This window comes from Scyliorhinus torazame, chromosome 17, assembly GCF_047496885.1.
Source record: "Scyliorhinus torazame isolate Kashiwa2021f chromosome 17, sScyTor2.1, whole genome shotgun sequence".
NCBI classification, from domain to species: domain Eukaryota; kingdom Metazoa; phylum Chordata; class Chondrichthyes; order Carcharhiniformes; family Scyliorhinidae; genus Scyliorhinus; species Scyliorhinus torazame.
The window spans coordinates 99,842,646-99,868,104 of NC_092723.1; the positions used below are offsets into that span (position 1 = coordinate 99,842,646).

The window sequence follows — 25,459 nt, forward strand, 5'->3', positions numbered from 1 at the left end:
GGGAAGGTGGGTTGACTTTAAGGGTCGTGAGGCCGCACACAGTGAGGGGTGGTAGGGGCCTGCCGAATTTCAGGGTTAGGCTCTGGAGGTTGCACTGGAAGTCCAGGCCGAGTAGCAAGGCAGCACAGAGGTTGGGGAGGACGTAGAGGCAGAAGCCGCTGAGCTCCACGCCCTGGACAGTGAGAGTGGCGATGCAGTACCCCTGCATCGCCACGGAGTGGGACCCAGAAGCCAGGGAGATTCTCTGGTTAACGGGGTGTACCGCGAGGGAGCAGCACCTTACCGTATCGGGGTGAATGAAGCTCTCAGTGCGCCCGGAGTCCAGCAGGCAGAAGATCGTGCCCGTTGACCTTCACTTTAGTTGAAGCAGTCGCGAGGTTGTGTGGTCGAGACTGGTCAATGGTGACCGAGGCGAGACGCAGCTGGTCGTTCGTGGTTGCAGGCGATGAGCGGCCGGATGAGGTGCCTGATGGGCATGGGTCCTGAGTCGAGTAAGATGGCAGTGCCCACGGGCCGCACGTGTCGTGGGGGAAGTAAGATGGCAGCACACATTGGTCCTGGGAGGAACAAGATGGCGGCACCCACGGGCCGCATGTGTTGCGAGTCGGGCAAGATGGCGGCATCCACTGGCCGCACGTGGTCCTAGGAGGGGAAGATGGCGGCGCCCACTGACTGCACGTGGGGGGTGCCGGAACAATAGCGACGATTGAGCGGGCCTGGCACCATGCAGCAAAATGTCTCATCTTGCCACAGGCCTTGCAGACAGTGCTGTCGGGGGTGTTTTGACTGCCCACAGATGTAGCATTTGGCCCCCCCCAGGGTTGGTTGGCTGCCACGCGGAACAAGCGTGGGATTGGCTGAGGGTGGTCGCCGATGGGGTCCACGATGCGGCGGCCGTCTGCGGAGTCCACAATGCACAGGGGGGGTGGGCCGCGCGGTCGGGGGCATAGGCCTGAATGTTGCGTGATGCGACCGTAAGTGAAAGCGCTAGTTTTTTGGTCGCCGCGAGATCGAGCGTGGCCCCCTCTAAGATGTGCTGGCGGATGTAGTCAGACCCTATGCCCGTAACAAATGCGTCTCTCATTAGTAAACTCGAGTGTTCCGTGGCCGTAATGGCCTGACAGTCACAGTCTCTAACTAGGGGGAGCAGGGCGCGCCAGAAATCTTCCACCGACTTACCGGGAAGTTGACGCTGTGTGGAGAGGAGGTGCCTGGAATAGAGTATGTTGTCCGCTGAGCGTAGTTTTCCTTCAGTAGCGCCATGGCCTCTGCGTTGGTCGGCGCCTCCTGGACAAGTGGAAAGATGTTGGAGCTCAGCCGCGTGTAAAGGATCTGGAGCTTCTTTGCTTCTGGAATTTGGTCTGCCGCAGACCCGATGTACGCTTCAAAACGGGCTAGCCAATGTTCAAAGTCCTTTTTGGCGTTGTCTGCTTGAGGATGCAGCTGCAGGCGATCCGGCTTGATGCGGAGATCCATCTTCCGAAAAACTCAGTGTAACAAATTGATGCACGATTAATTACACAAAGACGAGGCTTTATTACACTGAGATGTGTGGCCTCCTAAAGCAGCTGACGAAATGGCTGCTGTACTGGGAGCACATATATTTATACTCCGCCTACTGGGCGGAACCAGCAGGTAAGGATCTACCCCCGTACCTGTAGTACAGGGGCCTTAACATAAAGCACCTATATCAACATCCTACATATACAATATATACATCAGTGGTGACTACCACTTCATGGTCCTCGCTTTTGGTCCCTCCTGCTAGTCATCGATCTCATTGCACTCTCAGTCGAGCGCAATGAGGCCACTGAATCGTGCCCCATGTCTCAGTTACTGCACTGCCATCATACCCCCATGGGGCAGCACTGCTGCCTCACAGCATCAGGGACCCGGGTTCAATTCTGGCCTTACGTAACTGTCTGTGTGGAGTTTCTAAGTCCTCCCCGTGTCTGTGTGGGTTTCCTCCGGCTGCTCTGGTTTCCTTGCACAGTCCAAAGATGTGCAGGTCAGGTGGATTGGCCATGATAAAATTGCCCCTTAGTGTCCAAAGGTTAGGTGGGGTTATGTGGATAGGGTGGAGGACTGGGCCTAGTGCCTACGTAGGGTGCTCTTTCAGAGGGCCGATGCAGACTCGGTGGGCCAAATGGCCTCCTTCTACGCTGTAGGGATTCTATGGTTCTATGTTATAATTTGTGCCCTCCACCAATCTGAACCCCACAAATAGTGTTATTGCAAAAGCATGCAAGTGGAAGAGGCAGTCCTGTTAATATACTTCACTTTATAATTGATGCATTGTACTCAAAGAGATGGGATATCAGTGCTGCAAATTGTGACTATCTTGATGGGGCACAGTTGCTCCCTGTTTGGTACAGGTGACACTGGCTTGCATAGCTTGGGTATGGAGATTTAAAGTAGTGCTGTAATAATAAATGTCACATTAAATTGCAGTAATTATTCGTAGAACCTTGGCGAAATTGTTTTCACGAGCCTTATAGAAGTTTCACCCATTTGAAAATCTCATGCTCAATGACTTGAAAAGCTGATATCTCTGTAAATCATTTATCGGTGATATTTAAGAGGTCAAGTCTGTTTACAATTACTGACACACTTGGTTAGACTGGCCAGGGAATTCATTCTTGAAGGGATGTAGTATTAACACTGGTCGCTCGTTCCCCTTGCACAAAATGGGCCTGGGTGGGATCATCAGTTTTATCGGCAGCGGAACAGAAGTGGATATTTTGAAACACGAGCCTGTTAATTGTAGTAATACAGGCACCATTAATAGGCAGGTATTCTTGTTTGAAATAAATATCTGTTAGGTGAAATTGTTTCCAATAATGAAAAGGGGAATAACAAACAGAAGTCGGGACATTGATTTCAGAAATCTGTCAGGGATATGGAATCATTTAGATCACAGGAGGAGACTATTTACCCCATTGAGCCTATGCCAGCTCCTGGCAGAGCAATCCAGTCAGTCCCATTGCCCCATTCTAGCCTCAAACCCCTGCAAGTTTATTTCCTTCATGTTCCCATCCAATTTCATTTTGAAATTGTTACCTCACCTTCCATCACTTTCACGAGCATCGAGTTCCAGGTCATTACCATTCACTGGCCGAAAATGCTCTTCCTCTCATTCCCCACGTATTTCCTGTCTAAAATCTGACATCTGTCCTCCGCCCCCCCCTCCCCCCGCAGTCCTTGTACCGTCAACTAATGGAAACCACCCATCTCTGTTTAAAACCCCAGGTCCCTCTGTTTAGAAAGGCATAGATAGAGTGGATGTGGAGAAGATGTTTCCACAAGTAGGAGAGACTAGAACCCGAGAGCATAGCCTCAGACTGCAGGGATGAACTGAGATGAGGAGGAATTTCGTCAGCCTGAGGGTGATGAACCTGTGGACGTCATTGCCACAGGCTGTGGAGGCCAAGTGATGGAGAGTCTTTAAGGCAGAGATAAATAGGTTCTTTATTAATAAGGGGATCAGGGGTTATGGGGAGAAGGCAGGAGACTAGGGATGAGAAACATATCAACCATGATCGAATGGCGAAGCAGAGTCGATGGGCCAAATGGCCGAATTCAACGCCTATATCTTATGGTCATGCATACTCTGTAGAACTGTGCCATTAAATTTACATCGAGAGAGTTTAATAATTTGAATATTCAAGGCAATCTGAAGACATGAAATATATTTGGGCAGCACAGTAGCACAGTGGTTAGCACAGGTGCTTCACAGCTCCAGGGTCCTAGGTTTGATTCCCGGCTTGGGTCACTATCTGTTCTGAATCTGCACCTTCTCCCTGTGTGTGCGTGGGTTTCCTCCGGGTGCTCTGGTTTCCTCCCACAGTCCAAAGCTGTGCAGGTTAGGTGGATTGGCCATGCTAAATTGTCCTTTGTGTCCAAAAAGATTAGGTGGGGTTACTAGGTTACGGGGATAGGGTGGAGGCGTGGGCTTACGTCGGGTGCTCTTTCCAAGAGCCGGTGCAGACTCGATGGGCCAAATGGTCCCCTTCTTCACTGTAAATTCTATGATAACATTCAATGATTTCTATTGCTGATGCTGAATTCCAAAGTGTCCCAGAATTAACTCCAAATGCCCACATAAAAGCTATACAAGCAAATGGTGTTTTTTAGGTAACTGGAGAAACTTTAGCAGAAAAGATCAGAATGAAGTCCAAGAATAAGTTGGCTTTTCTAACCAACATTTACAGTCCTTTTATCATAGATGCTGCCAAATAAAAAATACAAATTGTTAGAAAAGCACAGGTTAATCAGCATCCTAAAAAAAGGCATGTTTATATTTCAGATACAAACTTTTATTAGAACTCTATTCAACTCTGCTCTGAGATTTGTTCCTTTCTTGAGGTTCTTCTTTCAGTATCATCTGCTAAACACATTTTCAATTACTTTTTATTTATAAATTTAGAATACCCAATTATTTTTTTCCAATTGAGGGGCAATTTAGCGTGGCCAATCCACCTACCCTGCACATCTTTGGGTTGTGGGGGTGGAACCCACGCAGACACGGGGAGAATGTGCAAACTCCACACGGACAGTGACCCGAGGCCTGGATCAAACCAAACATTTTTAATTACACATACCAATGCTTCCCTTCTTTTCATAATTCAAATGATAAAACTATTTTTTCAGGTACAAACTGAGATGTATTAAAATAATGAACAGTGTTGCTAGGACTGGAGCGCATTCCCATACTATAAATAAGCACAAGGTCAGGTGATTATGCAGGAAGTATTCCTTTTCTCAAAGGGAACAGGTTACCATTGCAGCATCTATAATGAAAGAAAAAAACTTGCATGTGCGTCCTAATTTTCTGAAATAGAAATGTCCACATTTGTAATGAAGTCAGTTTATGTAAACCTCTGACATTGTTATTACCCTCTCCTGGTATTGTTAGAACCCCAGAAAACGTCTGAAATCGGGCACAGGGATTGCGATGCACAATTAACCCACGCTCGATTGGAGTGATACAGAACAACACGCTGCCTGCTCCTTCCCATAGCAGTGGCATTGCAACATTCTTCACATCTCAGCAGGGGGTCCATGTTTGCGCACTCCACTTAAAGCCAGACTGCACTTCTTAAAGGAGACAAGCATTCGGGCTGCATGAGAGGCTGAAAGCACTAAGAGAAGATTTGAGGACCTCCAGGAAAGAGCAGAAACAGAGCAACAGGTCAGAGAGTTTGCGGCTCCCAGGTTCTCAGATGCTGTGGAGTAGCTGCAATTGGTCAGCAGGAGAGAGAGGTTCTCTTCCCTCAGGGGGACCAGGAGACCCTTCAGACAAACGTAGAGAAGGCAGGTGGTCAATGCCAGCGCCCTACTTTCATGACCAGAATGTTGTGCCGCAGAAGCTTAATGGCATCACACAAGTGGTCAAGCTCAGTGAATGTATCCTTACATTCTGAATTCTACCAACTGTACCACTAGTCTCACACACTGCTGCATTCACCACACCCTCATCACATGCCGACGCACAACCTCTGTCCATTTGGATTCACATCTAACTTTGATATTCTCCAGCACACACTCAAAGAACAAAGAAAAGTACAGCACAGGAACAGGCCCTTAGGCCGTCCATGCCTGTGTCGACCATGCTGCCCATCTAAACTACAATCTTCTACATTTCCTGGGTCCACATCCCTCTATTCCCATCCTATTCATGTATTTGTTAAGATGCCCCTTAAACGTCACTATTGTCCCTGCTTCCACCACCTCCTCCGGCAGCGAGTTACCCTCTGTGTAAAAAAGCTTGCCTCGTACATCTCCTCTAAACATTGCCCCTCGCACCTTAAACCTATGCCCCCTAGTAATTGATCCCTCTACCATGGGAAAAAGCCTCTGACTATCCACTCTGTCTATGCCCCTCATAATTTTGTAGACCTCTATCAGGTCGCTCCTCAACCCCCGTCGTTCCAGTGAGAACAAACCGAGTTTATTCAACCGCTCCTCATAGCTAATGCCCTCCATACCAGGCAACATTCTGTTAAATCTCTTCTGCACCCTCGCTAAAGCCTCCACATCCTTCTGGTAGTGTGGCGACCAGAATTGAACATGACTTGCCAATTCTTATACTCAATGCCCCGGCCAATGAAGGCAAGCATGCCGTATGCCTTCTTGACTACCTTCCCCACCTGTGTTGCCCCTTTCAGTGACCTGTGGGCCTGTACACCTAGATCTCTCTGACTTTCAATACTCTTGAGGGTTCTACCATTCACTGTATATTCTCTACCTGCATTAGACCTTCCAAAATGCATTACCTCACATTTGTCCGGATTAAACTCTATCTGCCATCTCTCCGCCCAAGTCTCCAAACGATCTAAAACCTGCTGTATCCTCTGACAGTCCTCATCGCTATCCGCAATTCCACCAACCTTTGTGTCGTCTGCAAACTTACTAATCAGACCAATTACATTTTCCTCCAAATCATTTATATATACTAAGAACAGCAAAGGTCCCAGCACTGATCCCTGCAGAACACCACTAGTCACAGCCCTCCAATCAGAAAAGCACCCTTCCATTGCTACTCTTTGCCTTCTATGACATAGCCAGTTCTGTATCCATCTTGCCAGCTCACCCCTGAACCCGTGTGACTTCACCTTTTGTACCAGTCTGCCATGAGGGACCTTGTCAAAGGCCTTACAGAAGTCCATATAGACAACATCCACTGCCCTACCTGCATCAATCATCTTTGTGACCTCTTCGAAAAACTCTATCAAGTTAGTGAGACACGACCTCCCCTTCACAAAACTGTGCTGCCTCTCGCGAATATGTCCATTTGCTTCCAAATGGGAGTAGATCCTGTCTCGAAGAATTCTCTCCAGTAATTTCCCTACCACTGCGCAAGGCTCACCAGCCTGTAGTTCTCTGGATTATCCTTGCTACCCTTCTTAAACAAAGGAACAACATTGGCTATTCTCCAGTCCTCCGGGACATCACCTGAAGACAGTGAGGATCCAAAGATTTCTGTCAAGGCCTCAGCAATTTCCTCTCTAGCCTCCTTCAGTATTCTGGGGTAGATCCCATCAGGCCCTGGGGACTTATCTACCTTAATATTTTTCAAGACGCCCAACACCTTGTCTTTTTGGGTCTCAATGTGACCCAGGCTATCTACACACCCTTCTCCAGAATCAACATCCACCAATTCCTTCTCTTGGGTGAATACTGATGCAAAGTATTCATTTAGCACCTCACCCATTTTCTCTGGCTCCACACATAGATTCCCTTGCCTGTCCTTCAGAGGACCAACCTTTTCCCTGGCTACCCTCTTGCTTTTTATGTACGTGTAAAAAGCCTTGGGATTTTCCTTAACCCTATTTGCCAATTTTCGTCACCTCTTTTAGCCCTCCTGACTCCTTGCTTCAGTTCCTTCCTACTTTCCTTATATTCCACACAGGCTTCATCTGTTCTCAGCCTTCTAGCCCTCACAAATTCCTCCTTTTTCTTTTTGACGAGGCCTACAATATCTCTCGTTTACCGAGGTTCCGAAATTTTCCGTATTTATCCTTCTTCCGCACAGGAACATGCCGGTCCTGAATTCCTTTCAACTGACATTTGAAAGCCTCCCACATGTCAGATGTTGATTTACCCTCAAACGTCCGCCTCCAATATAGGTTCTTCAGTTCCCGCCTAATATTTTTATAATTAGCCTTCCCCCAATTTAGCACATTCACCCTAGGACCACTCTTATCCTTGTCCACCAGCACTTTAAAACTTTCTGAATTGTGGTCACTGTTCCCGAAATGCTCCCCGACTGAAGCTTCTACCACCTGGCCGGGCTCATTCCTCAGTACCAGGTCCAGTACAGCCCCTTCCCTAGTTGGACTATCTACATATTGTTTTAAGCCGCCCTCCTGAATGCTCCTTACAAACTCTGCCCCGTCCAAGCCCCAAGCACTAAGTGAGTCCCAGTCAATATTGGGGAAGTTGAAGTCTCCCATCACAACAACCCTGTTGCTTTTACTCCTTTCCAAAATCTGTCTACCTAGCTGCTCCTCTATCTCCCGCTGGCTGTTGGGAGACTGTAGTAAACCCCAAACATTGTGACTGCGCCCTTCTTATTCCTGATCTCTCCCCATATAGCCTCGCTGCCCTCAGAGGTGTCCTCCCGTAGTACTGCTGTGATATTCTCCCTAACAAGTAGTGCAAATCCGCCACCCCTTTTACACCCCCCTCTATCCCGCCTGAAACATCAAAATCCTAGAACGTTTAGCTGCCAATCCTGTCCTTCCCTCAACCAGGTCTCTGTGATGGCAACAACATCATAGTTCTAAATACTAATCCAAGATCTAAGTTCATCTGCCTTACCCGTTAGATTTCTTGCATTAAAACATATGCACTTCAGGCCACCAGTCCCACTGTTTTCAGCAACATCTCCCTGCCTGCTCTTCCCCAGAGCCATACTAGCCCTATTCCCTAGTTCTCCTTCAATGTTTTCACCTTCTGACCTATTGCTCCGGTACCCACTCCTGCCATACTAGTTTAAACCCTCCCGTGTGACACAAGCAAACCTCGGGGCCAGGATATTTATGCCTCTCCAGTTTAGATGCAACCCGTCCTTCTTATACAGGTCACACCTGCCCCGGAAGAGCTCCCAGTGGTCCAGATAATGGAAACCTTCCTTCCTATACCAGCTGTTTAGCCACATGTTTAGCTGCTCTATCTTCCTATTTCTAGCCTCACTGGCACATGGCACAGGGAGTAATCCCGAGATTACAACCCTAGAGGTCCTGTCTTTTAACTTTCTGCCTAGCTCCCTGAACTCCTGCTGCAGGACCTCAGGTCCCTTCCTGCCTATGTCATTAGTACCAATATGTACAACGACCTCTGCCTGTTTTCCCTCCCCTTCAGGATGCCCACTTCCGGTTCTGAGACATCCTGGACCCTGGCACCAGGGAGGCAACATACCATCCTGGAGTCTCTTTCACATCCACAGAAGCTCCTATCTGTGCCCCTGACTACAGAGTCCCCTATTACTATTGCTCTTCTCTGCTTTGACCCTCCCTTCTGAACATCAGAGCCAGCCGCGGTGCCACGACTCTGGCTGCTGCTGTTTTCCCCTGATAGGCTATTTCCCCCCAACAGTATCCAAAGCGGTATACCTGTTCGCGAGGGGGACAACCACTTCGCAGGGGATTCCTGCACTGACTGCCTGCTCCTTCTGGTGGTCACCCATCTCTCTCTGCCTGCACCTTGGGTGTGACCACATCTCTATAACTCCTATCTATGACGCTTTCCTCCACCTGCTTGCTCCTAAGTGCCTCCAATCGCTGCTCCAACTGAACCACGCAGTCTGTGAGGAGCTGCCATTTGTTACACTTGCTGCAGATGTAGTCGACCGGAACGCTGGAAGCGTCACAGATCTGCCACATCTCACAGTTGGAGCACTGCACCCCGCTGAGTGACATTTAAGCACTAATTAATTAATTTAAAATAAACACTTGAATTGTTAGATTAAGTTACAATTAACTATATGGCCCTGACGCTAGATGATTTTTCCTGTAAAACTAAATGCTAAATACCGTTCACTGCCCTCAGGTTTAGTTACTCCATGATCTAATTAATCAGTTAGATTTTTTTTTCAATTTTATTTCTTCAAATTTAACAGATTCCCAACCAGCCAATCAGGTCACAGCTCTACTGTGATGTTACTTACAGTTTTCCCCCACACACAAGTTGAAAAGGAAATAAGAATCACTTACCTTCCCAGGATGCTCTCTGGTTCTCTCCCTGCAGATTAACAGTTACAAGCCAGAAGAAAGGAAACAAAACGGTAGGGAAAAAGCACCTTCTCCCACTCTGCACCGAATTACCTCACTGCACCAAATTACCAAGTTCTAATTCCCACTCTGGATGTGTCTCACTCACTCAGGCTGTGTCTCCTTGACCTGTGCAAAGCTTACTGAGTGCGCTTTCTATCTGTCTTTTATACAGAACTCAGCTAACCAGCGTGACGTGCACTACTTAAGCTTCAAACAGAAGAATACAATGTACAGCCTTGTGCCATTAAACAGGCCTCAAGTGACTGACAGATAACTGCCTCACAGCAATTAGGGTGGGGGCAGTTTCAGCCAATCAGACACGAAGCTACATACTGCACCTTTAACTGAAAAACAGCAAAATTAGACTTACCACTTCCCTTTCCTGATGAACTCACTGCACCAAATTACCAAGTTCCAATTCCCACTCTGGATGAAATGAAATGAAAATGAAATGAAAATCACTTATTGTCACAAGTAGGCTTCAAATGAAGTTACTGTGAAAAGCCCCTAGTTGCCACATTCCGGCGCCTGTTCGGGGAGGCTGGTACGGGAATTGAACCGCGCTGCTGGCCTGCCTTGGTCTGCTTTCAAAGCCAGCAATTTAGCCCTGTGCTAAACAGCCCCTGTGACTCACTCAGGATGTGTCTCCTTCACCTGCGCAAGCCTCACACTCATATCTCGTACAAAGTGCCAGTTATTCCACTCTGACAAAAATATAACCCAAACACATTGCAACACACTCACTGATACATTGTCCCCTCTTTTTCAGGACAAGGGGTGTTTAGCTGGAGGCAGAAACAGCCACAAACTGCCAGGGTTCAGGCATGGCTGCAGGAGCTCCTCCCAATGGAGGAGATAGGGCAGGGGTCAACTGGAGGGGATGTCACTGAAGTTACCATCAATGGCATTGCTGAAGCCATCAAAGGATGATATTCTGTTCTTGCCTAACACACCTGCTCAAATCCCAGTTCACCCTCATTCTACCATCTGTGATGATATTCAATCTACAAATGGCGTAGCCATGAACTTTTTGCTTCACTCTACCCCACCCTCTCTCACCCCAAACCTCCTCTTGTACATTTATACTTTCAGCATCCACCCTATAAAGTCCCCTCAGGATATTATATGGGTCAATACGATCACCTTTCATTCATATAAACTCCAATAGATACAGACCCAAACCGATCCAACCTTTCCCCATTGGAGAAACTTTCCATCCCAGGTATCAGTTGAACTCTGAGCAGCTTCCAAACAATAAGACCAATACAGTACACAGTACCTCAGATGTGGCCTCACCAACACGCTGTACAACTGGAGTGAAACTTCCCTATTTTCATTTTCCACTTCCCTTACAATGAATGAAAATCGCTTATTGTCACAAGTAGGCTTCAATGAAGTTACTGTGAAAAGCCCCTAGTCGCCACATTCCGGCGCCTGCTCGGGGAGGCTGTTACGGGAGTTGAACCGTGCTGCTGGCCTGCCTTAGTCTGCTTTCAAAGCCAGCGATTTAGCCCTGTGCTAAACAGCCCCAATGAAAATGCAAATTGCCTTCTTAATCACATGCTGTACCTGCATACTGACTTTTGGTATTTATGTACCAGGACACCCAGATCCCTCTATACCTCATAGTTCTGAAATCTCTCTATTTAAATAATTTGCTGCTTTACTATTCTTCCTGTCAAAGTCGACAAGTTCACATTTTCCCACATTATATATCATCTGCCAAATCTTTGCCCACTGACTTAACTTGTCTCTGTCCCTTTGTGGACTCCTTATGTCCTCTTCACAACATACAACATAGAACCCATAGAATTCCTAAAGCACAGAAGGAGGCCATTCAGCCCAGGCAGTCTGCACCTACCCTCTGAAACAGCACCCGACCCTGGCCAACACCCCTACCCTATCCCCATAACTCCACCTAACCGGCACATCTTTGGACTGTGGGAGGAAACCGGAGCACCCAGAGGAAACCCATGCAACACAGGGAGAACTTGCAAACTCCCCACAGACAGTCCCCCAAGTCCGGAATTGAACCAGGTCCCTGGCACTGTGCTAACCACTGTGCCACCATCCTCAACTTATCTTTCTGTCATTAGCAAATTTAGCAATCATACACTCGGTCCTGTCATCCAAGTCATTGATATGAATTGTAACTAGTCGAGAAAGCATATGGCATGCTTACCTTCATCGGCCGGGGCATTGAATACAAGAGTTGACAGGGCATTTTATAGTTGCATAAAACTTTAGCTAGACCACATTTGGAATACTGCGTGCAGTTCTGGTCGCCACACTACCAGAAGGATGTGGATGCTTTGGCGAGTGTGCAAAGATGGTTTACAGGATGTTGCCTAGTCACGAGGGTGTTAGCTATAAGGAGAGATTGAATGAACTTGGATTGTTTTCATTGGAAGGACGGAGGCTGAGGGGAAACCTGATTGATGTCTACAAAATTGAGAGGTATGGACAGGATGAATAGTGAGAAGCTTTATCCCAGGGTGGAAGACTCAATTACAAGGGAGCACAGGTTCAAGGCGAGAGGGGGAAGGTTTAGGGGAGATTTGCAGGGAAAGATTTTCACTGATGATGGGTGCCTGGAACACGTTGTCAGTGGAGGTGGTGGAGGCAGGCACAATGGCAACGTTTAAGATGTATCCTGATAGACACATGAACTGGAGGGGAATGAAGGGATATATATCATTTGGGCAATAAGTAGTAGGTCTAAATAAGGAATCAGGATTGGCGCAGGCTTGGTGAGCTGAAGAGCCTGTTCCTGTGCTGCAAAGTCCTTTGTTCTTTGAGTCTCCAGCACTGATCCCTGTAGCACTCCATTCATCACATCTGGCAATGCAAAAATTACCTTCCGTTTCCTGTTAACTAACCAATCTTCTATCTGTGCTCACATATCACCGCCTACACCGTGAGCTCATATTTTACATCGTTACCTTTGATGTGGAACATTGATATGGGATCAGCTTTGCTCAGTGGTTTATGCTGTAAGGCAGAAAGATACAGGGCTGGACTTCGATACACCAGTCAGAAACCAGAATAACTGAGTGGGAGAGCTGGGATTGACAATCTCCGTGCTGCCTGTCCCACTTCTTTCAGGCATAAGGAGCATAAAGAGCATCAGATTCCAGGAGCAGAAGTTTCATTCCTGGGTCCCAATCCAGTTGGGATGAAATGCAGATTGGGAGCTCACAAATGCCAAGGATATTTTGGAGGAGGCGGCCAAATAAATGGCTGCTTTTTGGAGCCCCGCCCCGTTAAGAAAGATTAGGCCTTGGGCAGCACAGTGGCCCCGGGTCACTGTCCATGTGGAGTTTGCACATTCTCCCCTTGTCTGCGTGGGTCTCACCTCCACAACGCGAAGATGTGCAGAGTAGGTGGATTAGCCATGCTAAATTGTCCCTTGATTGGAAAAAAAAATTGGGCCGACTTTAAATTTTTTTTAAAGAAAGAAAGATTGGGCCAATAGGAGGCCATCCAAGACAGAAAACTTGACAAACCTTTTACCAGGTGAATGCTGTTGACATGAGTAGGGAGGCACGAGGGCACCTCCATTCCCAGTCATCAACCCCCAAAAACAAATGGAAAATATGACAGATTGTGGAAAGGAGGGAGAAATCCCCCGCCCCCCCCAACCCCAGCAAGGGACACTGCTCCGGTTGTGGCCAATTGTTAACACGATGTCCCATTGAGCAGAGTCTACAGCTCTGATGGTGGCCAGGCCTGCTGCTGAGAGGCTACCACTGTTTCACACAATATACCAGCTGGAAAATCCAGAGCTCAAGGGGCTTAATTGTGTAGCCACAGTGTGTGCAGTTAACCCAGTCTTAGCGTCACTCTGTAGCCTATGATGAATATAGGAATTTCAGATGTATTGTAGTATAGGTATTATTATTATTCTGAATGGAAGGCTGTGACTCGTGGTGTTCGGCATGGATCAGTGCTGGGACCTTTGTTGTTCATGCTATATTGAAATGATTTGGAGGAAAATGTTGCTGGTCTGATTAGCAAGTTTGCGGAAGACACAAAGGGTGGTGGAGCTGCTGGCAGTGAAAAGGATTGTCAGAGGATACAGATCGGTTTGAGACTTGGGCAGAGAAATGGCAGATGGAGTTTAATCCGGACAAATGTGAGGTAATGTATTTTGGAACATCAGGTGGGAATTATACAGTAAATGGCAGAACCCTTAAGAGTATTGACAGGCAGAGAGATCTGGGCAAACAGGTCCACAGATCATTGAAAGTGGCAACGCAAGTAGTTAATGTAGTCAAAAGGATATATTCATGCTTGCCTTCATCGGCCGGGGCATTGAGCATAAAAATTGGCAAGTCACGCTGCAGCTGTGTAGAACCTTGGTAAGGCCACATTTGGAATATTATGTACAACTCTGGTTACCATACTACCAGAAGGATGTGGACGCTTTCGAGACAGTACAGAAGAGGTTTAGCAGGATATTGCCTCATCTGAGAGCTATTAGCTATGAGGAGAGGTTGGATAAACACGGATTGTTTTCACAGGAACGATGGATGTTGAGGGGCGACCTGTTGGAGGTTTACAAAATTATGAGTGCCATGGACAGAGTGGAGTTCAATGCTTTTTCCCAGGGTGGAAAAGTCAATTACTTGGGGCATTGGTTTCATGTGCAAAGGGGAAAGTTTAGAGGAGATATGCAAGGCAAGTTTTTTTAGACAGAGGGTAGTGGGTGCCTGTAACGCACTGCCAGGGGATGTGGTGGAAGCAGATAAGATAGTGGCATTTAAGACAAATACATGGATAGGATGGGAAGAGGGATACAATTTTAGTCTAGACAGGCATCATGATTGGTGCAGGCTTGGAGGGCCAAAGGGCCTGTTCCTGTGCTGTATTGTTCTTCTTTGTATTTGGTGCAATAAGGATTACAAGCCTGAGTTAGAGTGTGTTTGGCTGCTGCAGTCATGGTATAAAAGATCTACTAGTTTCAAAGGCTAATATACTTTGGGAGCAAGGGATGCAATTACACCATCGTAGAAGTCTTGGGCTAATGCAGCTTTGTTTTGATTATGGGTATTCCCTGTGGAGTTCATTAGATTTCAGCTTGGTAAGATGGTGTCGTTGCTCGGTGGAGCCAAGGCATCATGCACCTTGCAGAAAGCAGCTCAATTCTGAACTGAATGAAGCTGTGACCAGAGGATAAACAGCTTTGCTCTCGCTGCAGTTCAGTTAAAAGAGCTTAACAGTATTTAAAGCAATGCAGATTTGTCTGAGAAAAAGGGGGGCTGAAACAAGCTGGGAAACATCTTCTGAAGGCATACAGCCAGAGTTTCTGCATGGGTCTGACAGGAGTCAGGTATTTTCTTTAAAGCAGTGTCAAAAGATCTTTATTTCTCAAAGTACATCTCTGTAAGGCAAATATTTGTGGTTTAATGGTATAAGAGTGGATTGAGAGCTGAATTGGTTTTTCTTGTTGTTTGAGTGGGAATAAAGATAGCAATTAAGGATTATTGTGTCATTGTAATGCTTAGCATTGTTTATGGGGTAATTAATTTCAAGCTATTTTTCTTGTGTGATGTTAAAGATATTTTAATACTGTGTTAGTAATAAGGTGTTTTAATATACCATGACCCTATTTCTTTGTGAAATCACTCCTGGAGAGAGTCTGACAAAATTAAAATAAAATATTGGGGTTTCTGTCCAGTATCCTAGCCACTTTTGGGGTCTGGTCTGGGATTGTAATAATCCTACAGGGTCCAATGAAAGTAGGAACAGGCCACGCCGCTGTCCATCCATGAGGGAAGGGTAACAAGTTGCAAATGTTATATCTGTAAATATATATAAATAAAGGAAAACAGGAATAATATCCTCTTCAGTCATATAAAATTGCTTCAAAATTCCACATTGACCTTGTTCAACCAAAATGTTCCTCAATTCTGTCCACAAAGACTTGAGTAGTTCACATAGAGAAACTTGTGAGGGGAACTATATCCAAGTCCAACTATTAGGGTATTATGACACCCCACCCGCCTCCCTCCACGTTCGCTCTTCTCACCTCCCTCCCACCTCCACCCCCCACCTCCACCCCGCCCCAGTCATGTTATTGTGCAATTACCATCAATTCAGGGGCTCAACGCTGGTTCAATGCAGTGTGTGGATGAAGTGGCTGAGGGCAATTAAACTGGAGAAGGAAGGTCTATGAACACCTCTATTCTCAATGATGTAGGATGTCAGTACAAAAAAAAAAGCTGAAGCGTTTTCAGTGGTTTTCAGCCAGAAGCACCGAGTGGATGATCCATCTCAGTCTCCTCTAGAGATCCCCAGAATCATAGATGTCAGTCTTCAGCCAATTCGATTCACTCCATACGGCATTATGAAACAGCTGAGCCCGGTCGATATTGCAAAGGCCGTGGGTTCGGACAACAGCCCAGCTAAAGTACAGAAGATTGTAAATTCCTGTAATACAAGAGACCTGGGGGTTTAATTTTAACCCCAGTAACAGGTAAGGGCTTGAACTGGATAAAAACAAATTACTGCGGATGCTGGAATCTGAAACCAAAAGTGAAAATGCTGGAAAATCTCAGCAGGTCTGGCAGCATCTGTAGGGAGAGAAAAGAGCTAATGTTTCAGGCCAGATGACCCTTTGTCAAAGCTTTGACAAAGGGTCATCTGGACTTGAAACATTAGCTCTTTTCTCTTCTTACAGAGCTGCCAGACCTGCTGAGATTTTACAGCATTTTCTCAAGGGTTTGAACTGGACGGGAAGCAAAAATTCTTAGAAGTTTCGCACAGAGTCCTACCAACTCTTAACTTTAAGACTGGTCAGGGGCAGATGCCCAATCTGGTCCCAGCAGGCTGGTTGAGACATGAAATTCACTTTCTCTAAATTCCATTTTTTGGGTTTTATTTTTTGGAATTAATGTCAGCCAGACCTCCTGAAACTCAAAGTCATCCAAGTAGAGGACGAGGAACATTGGATTATGAGTGGTTTAGGTCTGTGGACCGGGATGGGCAGGAATGTTTTCTCCATGTGTAACAATCTAACGTCTGCATCCTCAACCATGATGTCCAACACCCCATTGCACTAGCCCGAATAAACATCGGGGGTCATAGAATTTACAGTACAAAAGGAGGCTATTCGGCCCATCCAGTTGCACCGGCCCATGGATAGAGCACCCCACCCAAGCCCACACCTTCACCCTATCCCAGTAACCCCACCCAACCCAACCTTTTTTGGACACTAAGGGCAATTTAGCATGGCCAATCCACCTAACCTGCACATCTTTGGACTGTGGGAGGAAACCTGAGCCCCCGGAGGAAACCCACGCAGACACGGGGAGAAAGTGCAAATTCCACACAGTCACCCAAGCCGGGAATCAAACCTGGGACCCTGGAGCTGTGTACCAGCTGTGCTAACCACTGTGCCACCGTGCTCCCATGGGATATGGGGGTCCCTCTCTCATCTCACTTCTGAGTGCAACCAATGCTGCTAAACCTTGACAAATACCGAAGGCAAATCTAAAATTTTGAACAGCAGGGGTTTAGGAGAGAGCTGAAGGTATTGTAGAAGTTAGTGAAATATATTAAGATAATAAGTTCATCTTCCTTTTCATTTTGATTTTTACACCCTATCAGACTAACCCTCTCCTCCCAGATTAATTAAATCATTAACTGAGCAATGCATAAAATTAATAAAAGACCAAGATCCGCCCTTAAATAGCTGTCTAACAAAATTCTATTTGTTCTTCTAATGGATTAGATTTGCTCCAATGACTACAGTTTCTGATTGCTTCCATATTTACATTTCATTACCATCTCCTAATTTAATTCAACGTAGCTTCCATTCTTTACATTCAACCTAATAATTAGAGAATAGATTAATTTTAATATCTAAAAGAATGATTATATTTGAGGAAAGATCAGACTTTTTGTTTAGTCAACTGCGTTTTCATCAGACAGGTTATGGGCTAATTTGAATGCAAATAATGAGGAAATGAAAATGGATTGTATATCTGTAATTTAATACATATACATAGACACTTGGAAGGCTCGACACTTTATTTGGTAAAATAGAGTCCAATTAACTTGTTGCAAATTCAGAAATGGTCGATTGAAAATAATACAGTAATGTTTTGAGTTCAAATTTTTTTAAATATTCTGCTATTAGCTTTAGGCCATCATTGTCTTTATTGCAAGTACAAATCAGTACCAACCTGGGACATTTTATCCAATAAAAGAATATAATTGTGCAAGGAGAATGCAGAGCAATGCAGGTATTTAATGTTTGACTACCTCTAAAATTGGAGGAAAAATGATAAGACTTGCTCCCCAACTGACTCCGTGGAAAATGTCACATCTTGAAGACCGTCTCCAATTTGCTCCCATGGTGAACTATACAGAGCAGGAAAGTCCCGGGTTTGATCTCCTGCCTCCAGTGAGTTAACTAATTTCACAAAAAATGATGTTCCCTTTGGTCTCAAAATCCTTTCTTCCCTGACTAATTCAAAGTTCCCCCTTCAAAGAGGAATGTAACCCATATTTTTGTGCAACTCATTCACTCTGACTCCTCTAGTGAAGGACTGAGACTGTACAATTCATGTACTCTCCCTAAGATGCTTTGAATATTTTGCTTTAAAGAGATCAAAGTCTGTATTTAAATAACTGGGCTAATACTCTTGTCATTTTTTATTAAGAGTCTCAAACCCGTACTTCATGCCGCAGCCAATTTTCAAGGGAAAAGTCAAATACATCGCAGTGTTCACAGTCAGTGCAAGAAATCACAGCGGTTGCACTATTTGAACGGTACATCATACAGCAGTAGTAACCTCTATCCCAATGTTATCCTTGCCAGTATATTCTGTGTTTCACTTTCGGAAGAATTGCTGATTCTTTTCAGTGCTGGGCTAAAATGTGTGTGCCATTGCTGATGAAGTTGAGTTAAGGTAACAACATTTCTAAGAATCCCAGCACTCTTGGACTTAGCGTGAGGTACGGATACATCGGATCTGTAAAGAGCATTTTCTCAAAGTCTATTCAAATTGCTAGCTGTTAAACATTGCCGATGCCACCTAATGAGAACTTGTAACCAAGGTCCAGCTCAAAATCATCTCCCCATCATGTAGGATTGTGTAAATCTGAGTGATCACACATGGTAGCAGACCCCATTTAAAAGGAGACAACCCAAGATATTTGCTGGAGTCTAAGATACACGGCAAATACAGTTGACCTGTCTCACATCCACTTGGCTTTTTCATGGCTATATACAGTTCCAAATATCATTATTCCAAATCACACTCATATCCTTTCTGTTTGACACAGTTCTTCATTGTGGTGATCAAACCTATCGCACAAACACTAATACAACCGTAAGTAAAATAACCTTCACATGAGATAATTCGGAGAATATTTCAGTGGGGAATTCCAGTACTATGATGGATTCAGACCTGGATCAATCACGCTGACCCACATCAAAAAAATTCAAGTTTCCATCCAACACTTTTGGTTTATATTATATAATCTATATACTATTGTGGCTTTTCTATCTTCTCTAATTTTTTTTATCAGATGTTCTTCGTGATGCTGATATTCCAAAATAGCATTTGTTTCCAACCAGGAAAATGAAGGGCAATAGTTGTGAAAATAAAACTCCAGAATATGTGCTTTAAACCCCACAATTTTTATTGCAGTGAGGCAGATAGCATTTAACCAGAATAGAAAATGGGAGATTGCACAACATGGGTGATTTGCTCCATTGGTCAGTTAACAGAATGACCCTAAGCAAACAAACTTTTCTTGTTACAAAACAAGCATCTAACAGTGACTACTTATCCATTCAGCTCAAAGATTGATGAGTTTTTCTCTAGTCTGCATTCATGAGTTAGAGAGATTGGCAAAGTTACACAGTTCAGTGGACATTGTTCACTTCATCTTCGGAATTACATAGCAGCTCTTTGCAAAGGATGAAAACCCTCCATAGCTTCATTGCAAAGGCAGCAGTTCCAGCACAATGAGGAAAGGAGTTCTGCATAGAATCAAGATGACTTGATTACAATTTTTTTTGTTGCTGTAAAGATCCATACTAATGGAGACAGCCCAGGATGCTTGCTTCACTGTAAGATATGTAGCAAGCACAATTGCCCTTTTTGGTGCCCAATCATTTGGGCTTTGAGTTTGTCATGATTAAGGGCAGTTCCAAAAAATATTTGTATCAAATCTTACCAACGTCCCTTCTGTTTGAGAATTTAACTCGGGTTAGTCACCAAATCAATTCCACAAAACTACACTTTTAAAACTAATACATCGGAGTAAAATAAGTACTTTATGGAAAAATATATGGTCAAAACTGTGCCTTACATCCTGTAAAGAGTGTTGATTCTGTGAAGCCATTGAACCAAGGCCTAACATTCATTCAATAGCCAAGTCAAGAAAAAGCGGGAAATTAACTTGAAATGACCTCTAGTTCAGCCCTGTTTTTCCAATTCAAGTTCATATGGCAAAACACTGCAACTGCAAGTGAATAGAAATGGAAATCAATTTTACACAAGTTGGGATTAGTCATTTTTAGGAGTAAAGTTTTTAAGTGCAATATACTTCAATGTACAATTTTTGGATCAACTAGCTCTTACGAACAATTCCAGTTAAGAATTAGCTAGCTCCTAATCGACAGTATTCAAATAATGCCATCACAGTTCTGCTTGCTGTACACTTGCTTGACTTGACTATTGGCTTAATATTTTCACCTCAGCAACATGGTCTTCCAAAGTGTCAAGTGCAATTGAGCAATTTTAGGTTTTGAACAAAGAAAGAATCTGAAATGACAAATAGCTTTTGACGATACATCCCTTCGAAATATTGCAGCATTGTGCACCTCTAGTGGTACAATCTGTTATGTAATCAAATGGTATGATCTTAAACTATTAAGAATTTCAGACTGTTTACTTTTAACCATGACAGAAATCTCTTAAATGGTATTCCAGTGTAAAAATTATAAACAATAAAAAATAACAAATGGGTCATTTTTCAACAGTTATAAAGGAACTTCATGTAAGCTGTACATTTCCAATAATCAAGAGCATTAATGCTAATGTAGCAAATGGTTCAAGATTGATCATTTGGGGAACATAGTCTTGTCACAGAAAGGTGTCTCCTCTTTCCCACTGATGCAGTTCATTGAAGAATCCTTCATAGAAGTTGAAGCCTTGATCTATATCCAAAGGGGTCACTTGGAACTCTTCCTTCATCTCCTCCCATGGATGCCTTTGAGCATCTGAGAAGAAAGTAAAATCTTCAAATTGGGAAGTCTGGCTAGTAGTTTCTGCAAGAACCTGATCCATCCCCATGGAGCACCATTTAGACTGTGGGCTAATGTGCCTTCCTTGGACAGTAAGATCCAGCTCTGTACCCAGTGAGTTCAATGCTGCATTGATGTCTAGGTCCTCAAAATTGCTCCCGTTTGCATTGAACACGTCATCAAAGACGGAGGCCCAGTCAAAGTCTCCCTTGAGCGATTCAGATTCTCGATCATCGTGAGCCAGTAGTGGAGACTTGGAAGATCTGGCCATCTTCATTGTTCGCTTTGGCAAGGCTTGCTTGCATTTGCTTGCAGTTCGTTGGTTGTCCGAGGAGTTGAAAATGTGATTCCCATGAGAATTTTCCATGTACCGCATAGGTGTATGTCCAGGCCCAGAATAAGAGAGAAAAGAGGGAGTTGATGGATTTAATGAGACTTCAGATGTAGATACAGATGGTAGTTTGCTTTGTTTGAGGGCGCTGAAATGAGTTGCAGGCATCCGTCTTCTTTTGAACACACCATTAACAAACATATCAGCATACTGTGGATCGATCTGCCAAAAACCTCCTTTACCAGGTTCATCCTTCTGTCTTGGCACTTTCATGAAGCACTTATTTAAAGAAAGGTTGTGACGAATTGAATTCTGTAAATAAGATGGAAAAAATGAGTCATTCAAATAACAATCTTCTATACCTACAGTATGAAATAAATTATTGTTACTTAAAAAGGCCTATAAAAACAGTCGTACCAACGGTACATCAAGGTATATTAAAATTACAAACCACTTCTGTACAATAATACTTTAACCCTCAGTTTGTAGGAATAATTTAGTCTTCAATATTAAAGTCAGCTGTGGTGTTGGAGGATGGAGGTGGGGAAAGTTTGGGGGGGGGGGTTGTATTATTTTTGTTGTGTTGTATATTTAAAATGTTAAAAATGTAATAAAAATACTTTAAAAAAATATATATATATATTCAATTCAGTCAGATCATTGAGCCATTGAAATTGAAAGCCACTCAGAGAAATATAGAAAATAGGAGCAGGTGGAGGCCATTCGGCCCTTCGAACCAGCTCCACCATTCATTATGATAATGGCTGATCATCCAACTCAATAACCTGTTCCTTCTTTCCCCCCTTTGATCCCCTTTACCCCAAGTGCTGTATATAACTCCTTCTTGAAAGAATACAATGTATGCCCTCAATTATATTCTGTGGTAGAGAAGTTCACAGAGTCACCACTCTCTGGGTGAAGAAATTTCTCCTCATCTCAGTTCTAAATGGTCTACCCCATATTCTTAGACTGTGACCCTTGGTTCTGGACACCCTCACTATCGGGAACATTCCTGTCTAGTCCTGTTAGAATTTTATAGGTTTCATGAGATCCCCCCCTCATTCTTTTAAACTCCAGCGAATATAATCCTAACTGACTCAATTTCTCATCATATGTCAATCTCGTCATCCCAGACATCAGTTCTTTGCTGCACCCCATCCAAACTCATTATTTCTTAAAACTCTTTCAAAACATTCTGAAACTACCCCAGTCATTTCTGCTCGAGCAGTGGTCCTCTATATCAACTCTTTCTTTCCACTCTTGGAGTCACCCTCGCTAATCACTCTCTATGACTTCAATCTCCTTTCTATATTGGGAATCCCAAAACAGCATGAAGTTCTTTCTCTGTAGACTAATCAACACTCTGTATAAATTGATTGTATCTTCACTTCTGTACTTTGTGTTCTTGTTTGTGAAACAAAAATTCTATCAATAGTTGTGTTATTATTCCCAACACTTAATCCCTTAGATTTCTCTGCCGATCTCTAGCCTTCCCAGCTCTTCCATTAGATGGATGCTTCTATTTGTTACTTTTTCTCTAAAATGCACTTTTGCCTAATTATACATTTTGCAGCTAACACCCGCCTGTCCATTCTGCTAATATGTGCATGACACATACATGACCCGCACAAACACACAATGCAGACACACCACACACATGGCACTCACACTGACACACACTCATACACACTGACACACATACACAAACACACACAGACATATACACACACACTACTCACACATCTCCAAGCAGCCCTTTTACTTACAAACTTGGTCATAATTATTTCATACTTTGCACAAGCGGCAAATCTCTTACATCTTTAGTGTTGTAATGATCTAATTACAGTATTTTTGAACCTTCCCACTATCAAGAATACCCTATTCATTTTTTAGGTAAATGATACATAATTTGTATAACTTCAACAAAATTAACTTCAATGTTAGTGTTTAAAGAATAAATATAACCTATTGGGAATGTTCTGGATGTGAATACAAGGTTCTGTTTGGAACAATCACACTACCATGTATTCAGCTCTGTGTCAGCTCAGTCTTAGCATACTTGCCTCGGAGTTAGAAGATAGTGGTTTCAGGCCCCACCTGTATATTGAGTTCATATTTCAGGTTAAGTATTTCAGTGCTGTAATGAGAGGGAGTATTGTACTGTTTAATGTGTTGGCTTTCAGATGGTGTGAATGGAGAGATCTTGTGGGGTTTCAGAGCTTAAGGAGGTTATAGAGAGAAGGAGCGCTGATGAAGGGATTTGTAAACAAAAAAAATATGTAAAAATCAGGATGTTGCCAGACCACGTGCCAACACAGTTGTGTGGGTACGGAGAGTGTTGGATAAAAGAACTTGGTGCACGTTAGTGATTAGCATCACTTAAAGGTACCGTATGATCTGAATATGTTGAAATTTCAATGATTATTGTTTCACTAACACCGATGCAACGTCATAATAATAAGTCTGTTGTGTGTCAGGATTGTTGAAGAATTTGCGAACATTATTTAGCCTGCCATATCTTTTCTGGATGTAGCTGTTCTGCAACAGGTAATGTCTGTTGTCTCGGTTGCCGTCTTTAAGAAACCGTTGGCTCGACAGCACTCAGTACCCGGTCAAAGTAAACTTCAGCGCATGCTAAGTTGACATCCAAATTCTGCTAATATTTTGATATCAATAACAGGTAATTTTTTGTTGTCGGAATTTACCGTTTAGGAATTTTGCTTTCCAATTCTACAATTATCGAGCTTTGAGAACCCAGCTCTTCAAATTGGTTTCCTGTCGTGCCTGGCAAATGAAACCAGTCGGAGGTCAGCTGTCTTACATTGATGTCAAACTACAGATTCTGTGTCAATGCAATGATGAAGGCATATTGAGCGCAAAATGTGCTTCCAAACTGCACGCCAATTATTGGCGCCTTCTGCCAAAATCCAAAATAATTCCAACCTTGTATGCAACCTAAATCGCTTCTCATTCTAAGTAATCTTCCTCCAGATATTTTCCATCAGAACACACAACTAGGGTGGCACAGTGGTTAGCACTGCTGCTTCACAGCACCAGGACCCCTAGTTCAATTCTGGCCTTGGGTGACTGACTGTGTGGAGTTTGCATGTTCTCTCCGTATCTGCGCGCGTTTCCTCCCACAGTCCAAATGATGTGCAGGTTAGGTGGATTGGCCATGATAACATTGCCCCTTAGTGTACAGGTTATTTGGGGTTATGGGGATAGGGCGGGGAGTGGTCCTAGGTAGGGCGCTCTTTCCGAGGATCAGTGTAGACTCGATGGGCCAAATGGCTTCCTTCTGCACTATAGAGGTTCTATGATTCTAACTAAACCCTAACTCAGCTAGTAAAGCTCATTTAATGCATTTTAGAAAAAAATATACGTGCTAAAACGTTTATACTCGCTCCAAAGTAAAACAGATATGGCTTTATTAGGTTACATTCGATGAAGGGCAAATAGTTTTAGATCCGTGACTTATTTTATATGCATGCCATAAATTAGCTAGTACAACATACTTATAAAAAGTGATTTGTTTAGTCAGATAACATTTTTAAGTATTTGTACAAGAAATACAGCCATATGCTTCAACATACAAATTGATCTCAAACACCAAGGAGACATGGACAAGACTCATAATCAGAGAGTGACAGAGTTTTACAGCACAGAAAGAGGCCCTTCAGCCCATCGTGCCTGTGCCGGCCATCAAACACCTGTGCCAGCTCCCGTCAGCAGAGGTACGTCTGGTGCAGATTTATTTTAGACAGTGGGCTCCCACCATGACAGATGAATCCAGATCTGTCTGAAACAGGCTATTATCCGAATATTGGGGATTATTGTTCGTGTTGTGTGGGAGAGACTGAGCCGAAACAATTGAAAAGCTTTACATAGATGATTTGGAGTTGGGGGCCAAGTGTAATGTGTCCAAGTTTGCAGACGACACTAAGATGAGTGGCAAAGCAAAAATTGCAGAGGATACCGGAAGTCTGCAGAGGGATTTGGATAGGTTAGGTGAATGGGCTAGGGTCTGGCAGATGGAATACAATGTTGACAAAAGTGAGGTTATCCATTTTGGTAGGAATAATAGCA

The 25,459-nt window shown here is 44.1% G+C and overlaps 1 protein-coding gene across 2 annotated transcripts in view; it reads right to left on the reverse strand.

The window, feature by feature from the left end:
- Positions 1-19,409: 19,409 nt before the first annotated feature.
- The window catches only part of foxj1b (forkhead box J1b), a 39,484-nt gene continuing 33,434 nt past the window's right edge, over positions 19,410-25,459 (reverse strand). For both annotated transcript variants that reach the window (XM_072480786.1, XM_072480787.1), the window contains exon 3: positions 19,410-21,685. In XM_072480786.1, coding sequence (XP_072336887.1) covers positions 20,882-21,685 — 804 coding nt within the window. In that variant the 3' untranslated portion in view covers positions 19,410-20,881. The remainder of the gene's footprint in view (positions 21,686-25,459) is intronic.